Source organism: Papilio xuthus, unplaced genomic scaffold, assembly GCF_000836235.2.
Source record: "Papilio xuthus unplaced genomic scaffold, Pxut_1.1 DF827777.1, whole genome shotgun sequence".
Lineage (NCBI taxonomy): Eukaryota > Metazoa > Arthropoda > Insecta > Lepidoptera > Papilionidae > Papilio > Papilio xuthus.
Window position 1 is genome coordinate 7,813,483 of NW_013530872.1, and position 6,265 is coordinate 7,819,747.

Below are 6,265 nucleotides of genomic sequence, written 5' to 3' on the forward strand. Positions count from 1 at the left end.
GATAACTAACGTTTTCATGCTAAAACTTGAGGATTTAATTCCAATGTTTTACTTTGTCAAGGGCATGTCTACTTTCGACATTTAAAATATTGTTTACGAATTAACAAAGATACGTTAACATTTAATTGTTCTAGCGTATTTCGAATACGGTCTTAAACAGTAAATTAAATATATTGGTTGCCAGTATTGAATGTAATGTTCTTGCCGATTGAACCGCTTATGTCCAACCGGAAATAGCAAGTGATTTAGTCCCAATGCCGGAAACAAGTTCATATTATTGGTGTCCGTATTCAATATGTAGTATTAAATACTTCCCCTGCAACTTCATTGGCGAGATATTTTTACCGAGTATTTTCCTCCACAAAACATTGTTAGCATTTTTATTTCATAACTCTCTTTATAAGCTGCCAACATTTCTTACTACATTCTCAGTTCGTGTTGGAAGAGCGCTGGTTTACTTTAATAACTTTTTATCTAATAGAAAAAGCAGAAAGAACAATTAACAATTTCTTCTGTACTTCACTGTTCAGTTTTTATTATGCTTTAGTACTTTTTCTATTTATATGAATTTGTTAGTGAAAATCTTAATACCGAATTAATTTACAAACATTTTTAAGAGAGTAAGCTGATTTTTAAAAACCACAAAGTGACAGCAGACATGATGTGTAACGAAAATGTACCTAACCCGATGCTAAGGTTTAGCTAACAAGACTAGCTGACAAGCTACGCGATTTTCAACTAAGCTCTATGCTAATGCTAGAACATGATTTACGACAATGGTGGAATAGTGGGATTTGAACACCCGACTATGTGACCGGAAATCCGTGCCTTTAACCATTAGGCTTTTGGAAAAAATCCAACAAATAAAATTGTACAATAGCGCCATCTGTGAACGACTTGTGAAACCAACGCAGCGCTAGTAACGCCCGACTCGCGCTTGACGTAACCGCCATACTACTTTACCTTCCTCCACAAAAATTCGGTTTAATTTACAAAGGGGAGTTAAATAATATTAATTCTTTCTCCATTATTAGTTCGAATCCTCACCACGGCGATCAAAAGCTTAAATCAAATATACTGTAACCTATCTAGTCGATTATAGAGGTCAGTGTTGTACCCATTTAAAGCGCCACCCCTGAATTTTTCTGAGAACTAATTTTGACACATTTGCAAATGGCCGGCTTGTTGGTGTTAACATTTTTTCGTCTATTAATAAGTTTTCTTTGTGTAAGATTTATGTAAGAATTTATAACATTGCGAAGAACAGGTGTCTTTGACATGCTAGGAATTTTGTTTTAAACAACAATGATTACTTGTGTATTTTGTAAAACTCAATACGAGAAAGGAAGTGGGATTTCATTGCACAAGTAAGTTGATAAAAATGAATAGTAGGCTAGTTTAAGGTGAAAGTCAGTTGCTGTTTCGCTTACTATTAACTAAGCTTTTACTAACAGTTATACCAATAGGATATAGATTTCCTTATGGACAAAACATGTCAACCATATTTTGACATTAATGTTATTTATTTTGCAGGTTTCCAAAAGGGGGGGCATTAAAACGGTGGCTAAATAATATGAAACTTGATAACTTTATTCCTACAGATAATGATCGTCTATGTTCCAAACATTTCACTGCAGAGTGTTTTTCTAAACATAAGACTCGCACAACATTGAACCGTAGTAGCATACCAACAATATTTGATTCTAAAATGAGTAAGTAATGCCTGATTTACATTATGTCACTACAGTAAATCTTGAATGGACTGTTTTTAAGATAGTGTTTACATGGTGCTTGAAATTTACTGTATTTGTGTGCTTAAAGATTGAAGAAAACCAGCAGTGGCAATTTTAATTTTAACCAAGACCTAGTGTTTAGTTTAGTTTTAATTTTAACCAAGATATAGTGATCCTAAATATCAGTATTCACTAACTTTGTCTTTATAATATATCAATGTACAGCCAGTTCCATAAATATGTAGACACAAAACTTAAGAAACTTGTAATAGGTCTAAAATATGTAACCGTAGTCAGAAGCACATACAATGTATTTTTACAAGTTTATTTTTTTACAGTTATATTTTTCAACCAAAGTCATTCGTCACCAATTTTGAAAGCTTTGTAAAGGTGTACATATTTATATAGCTGACTGTATCTCTAGTGCACATTCAACTTCTTTTATGAAACTATTATCACAGTTATCTAGACAATTAGATAGCTTATACTAGACTGGCATGTAAAATAATTAATGTCCTAAAATAAAATAATCTTTTAGCTTCTAAATTGTGATGTTTATTTCCATGTACGGTTTTCAGAGCTTACTTCCAGTGCATCGTCTCAAAAAGAGGATTCTATGAAGGATGGTGATACTCGGAAAAGCTGTAAGGCACAACGCTCAAAAAACAAAAGACTACAAAAGCTGAAAAGCCAAGGAGCTAACACAACATCCAACCCAATAGAAGACCCCTTGGACGAATTTGGTTTACGTAGGCCAATAAAAATAGAGATTGAAGAAAAACTTAATACTTCTTGTTCATGTTAGTTTACATTTATTTTGTTTATTATTATTAAATTTTAACAAACAGTTTTTGTTCCTCAGAGCTGAATGGAACCATTTTATGCTAGGCTTACTATGTACTTGCAACTAACTCATATTAGTTACACTGCTAACTCAAGAATGGCATAACCAATTTGGGTGAAAATTGGTGGGGAGGTCGCTTAGAACTGGGAGACAGACATGGGGTACTTTTTATTCCATTTCCTTTTTTTTTGTAATCTGCTGCTTGCAAATAATAATTAATAATTAAAATGTGAAACCATCTGTGTGGTTATTCATACATATAAATTGTTTTTCTAGGTCTGATGACAAACTGCAATGCAAACCAGGATGGTATTCCAGTGAAGGGTATAAGTCACGTGTGGGGTACAGTCAAACATGATCATTGTTATCAAACAGACAATCCTACATTATCAAAAAAGGCAAAGGAAGAATTACAAAATAATTTGAAGATTGCACGATATCGTATAAAAGTTTTATCACAACATGTAAAACGATTGAGAAACAAAATCACTAGTTTAAAAGATACAAATAAACAATTAAGAAAAAGAAAAGTAATCGGTGATGCTTTTGTTGATATGTTAAAAGATGGTGACGATGTGAAGCCACAGCTGTTTAAACGGATGTTTTTAAATGCTGATAAAAATGTAAGCCATGCCGGATATCCAAAAGAATTAAAATCTTTTTCAATAACACTATATGCTCTTTCACCACAAGCATATGCTTATGTCAGGAAAAAGTTCAATCTAGCATTACCACATCCACGTATGATACGTGCATGGCGAAGTGCTTTAAATCAGAAATCTGAACATCCAGTTGAAAATATTAACAGTGTTAATGCCAACAACCCAGCTGGCACTTCAGGTGAAGATGGCTTGAAACATACCATCATGATCCGTACCGCTGACTCCCCTTACGAGTTTAATTCAGTTCAAGATGGAATGGAACATGTTAACAGTGACACTGAAACACCCTGTATATTAGCTTTAGTACAAGATGAAATGGAACATGTTAACAGTGGAAATGAATCACCGAGTGAATCTGCTTTACCCGAAGATGAAATGGAACATGTTAATACTGCCAACGAATCACCCAGTGAATCTGCTTTACCCGAAGATGAAATGGAACATGTTAATGGAGACAATGAAACACCCTGTGAAATCACTCTAATAGAAGATGGAATGGAGGATGGAATGGAAGATGAGTATGGTGCAATTGAATTACCCTATAGATTTACTTTAATACGAAATGAAAGAGAACATGTTGACAATGACACTGAAATGCCCTGTAAATTTACCTTAGTTCAAAATGGCATGGAACGTGTTAATGCCACAAACAAACGTAAAAAAACAACCAAGCAAAAGAATAAGAAGAAAAATGATTTAAACTTCAAAGTTGGTGATTTAATTGATAATTTAATTGTTAAAAATAAATAATAAAATTAATTTATTTTTAATTTCGACCATACACCTATTTCATATTATCCTATTCATTAAACATGTGTTTTTCCAAATCAACTAATTTAGCAACATTTTGTATTATGTTTTCTATACAGGGTTTAAATTGGATGATGGATCAAAAGCTTTGTGGAGTTCAAGAATCCTTATACAAATTATATTAATAAAAATACTGTAACTGAATGATTTTCAATGGATCTATTTTTTTTTTTGTCAAAACATTTAAAAACTCTTTCCTTTTCTTAAAACTTAGGTATTTATACTTTACTATGTAACTTTAAACATTTTGTTCTTGCAAATCCTTTTAAACTATTCACAGAAATCTGTCCGAACATCTAAAAAAAATTAATTAGCCTTTCATCCGTCTTTTATAAAAAAAAATAATTGAAGCAGGTAAAACTATGAATCTTATGCAATTCTAACTTGATTACTGTTGGTATCAACGACCATAGCCAAAGAGCCTGTACGTGATATTACATGATTGTGCAACATGAACAGGAACAAGAAAACCCACCACAAGCAGGAAACCTAGAAGACGGGCGTGGGACTGACACGTAATGCAGAGTGGGTAAGCATCGTTAAAATCGTATATGTTAACTGTATAAATGATGCTTAGTCAGATAGTTAAGAGCAAATATGAGACGATGTATTTGTAAAAATACTGTTCAATTAATTCACATAAATTATTCATTATCACAATATTTCATTCTCATTAATTTCTTTTTGTATTGGCAACATTTAAATTAGTATAAACTTTTCCTATGCTGGCAACAATTATTCATTGGACATAAAGTTTGCTACCATAACGCACGCTATTTTTCTTATATAAGTAGCTATTCAATAAATAGTTAAACAACCACCGCTTGTTTAATTATACAAATACATTCATTCTTTGTTAACCATTAAGTGGTTTTATTTCCGCGTGATCCGCATGGGGGGTGCACCGGTGATTATTGCCGGTGCACCTCCCGTGCATTACGTCTGTATGTCCGCACTCAGTCTCATCCGGGGATGACTGGATGTAAAATTACGTTGTTTGTTCTTTATTATATACAACATATTTGGATATCTTACTAGGTGGTGGAACGGTACTCCGATGTCGACATATAAGAATTGATAGACAGTTCCCAGCGACACTCGACTTTCGTTATTGTTAACGTATATAATTTATTAGCGTTTCACAGCCTAATAGGCCATTGTATTCAGATTTCTAAGTCCACATTGGGCTATTATAACTCCGTAGACATGACCGGGTATCGTGTACCAATTCGTGTTACCACTACAGATCAATTTCGATTGTTGATTAAATGTAATTAATTCTGCCATCTCATTTCAACTATAATACTTGTAGACACGCGGTTTATCCTATTAAATGCGTATGTTTGGATTTATGGATGTTTGAAAGTATCTTAAGAACGGCTGAACGGATCTCGATGAAATTTGGCATACACATAGTCCGGAAGAACATATAGGCTACTAATTGTTTTTTTTAATGCCGCTATATTATATAACGTGGTACAATTTTAGTGTTTATACTGAAATTCGAAAGACTTGTCGAACATTTTTAGAGTATAAAAAATCTAATTGAGTACACTAATCAATACGTACATTTGGTATACTCTTGAATGATAAAGCAATGTACATTTCACTAAATAATACATAATACACACCTACGTAGTTCATAACTACGTATGAAACCAGAGAGACAAAGCGAAAGCTTCTAACAATTACCGTTGGGGAGGCTTCAAACCTTCCAAGAAAACACATTTCCAATATTCCAAATACAATCAATGTAATATAAGAACAACACACCTCTAAGTAAAAGGAAAACTGTCCTAACAATGGGATACAAAATATTACAAGATGTTCAAAAGAAAATAAAGAATAAATAGAATTATCAAGGTAAGTCAAAGATGAGAAATGTGTGTAATTTTTTCTTTCTAGGTAAATATAAAAATAAACTGAAATATTCGTCAGAGTGCTTTCTTTGTACTACTTACGTAACTTTTTATTAAACTATCTTTTTTTACAAATGCACCGGTCACCGAGACTCATGAAGCAACCAGACGAACCGCAGATGTTTTCGACCTTTACTGATGAGGTGTGATCGCTTCTTGTAAGACTACGTAACACTTAGGAAATACCGCCGAGGAAAGACTAACAACGTGGGTGTAAGCGACATGAAGTTTCGTTCTATTGCAGGGTGTTTTTGAAGTGCTTTAATTAAATTTCAATAAAAAATATCACGATTTACG

At 33.1% G+C, this 6,265-nt stretch overlaps 1 protein-coding gene across 1 annotated transcript; it reads left to right on the forward strand.

Annotated features, from left to right (window-relative positions):
- Positions 1–1,139: 1,139 nt before the first annotated feature.
- Positions 1,140–4,561, forward strand: LOC106115587 (uncharacterized). The gene is made up of 5 exons (XM_013309016.1): positions 1,140–1,367; positions 1,534–1,712; positions 2,312–2,533; positions 2,854–3,951; positions 4,509–4,561. The coding sequence occupies exons 1-5, from the start codon at positions 1,306–1,308 to the stop codon at positions 4,559–4,561; spliced, it is 1,614 nt and encodes a 537-aa protein (XP_013164470.1). The 5' UTR covers positions 1,140–1,305.
- Positions 4,562–6,265: the final 1,704 nt, after the last annotated feature.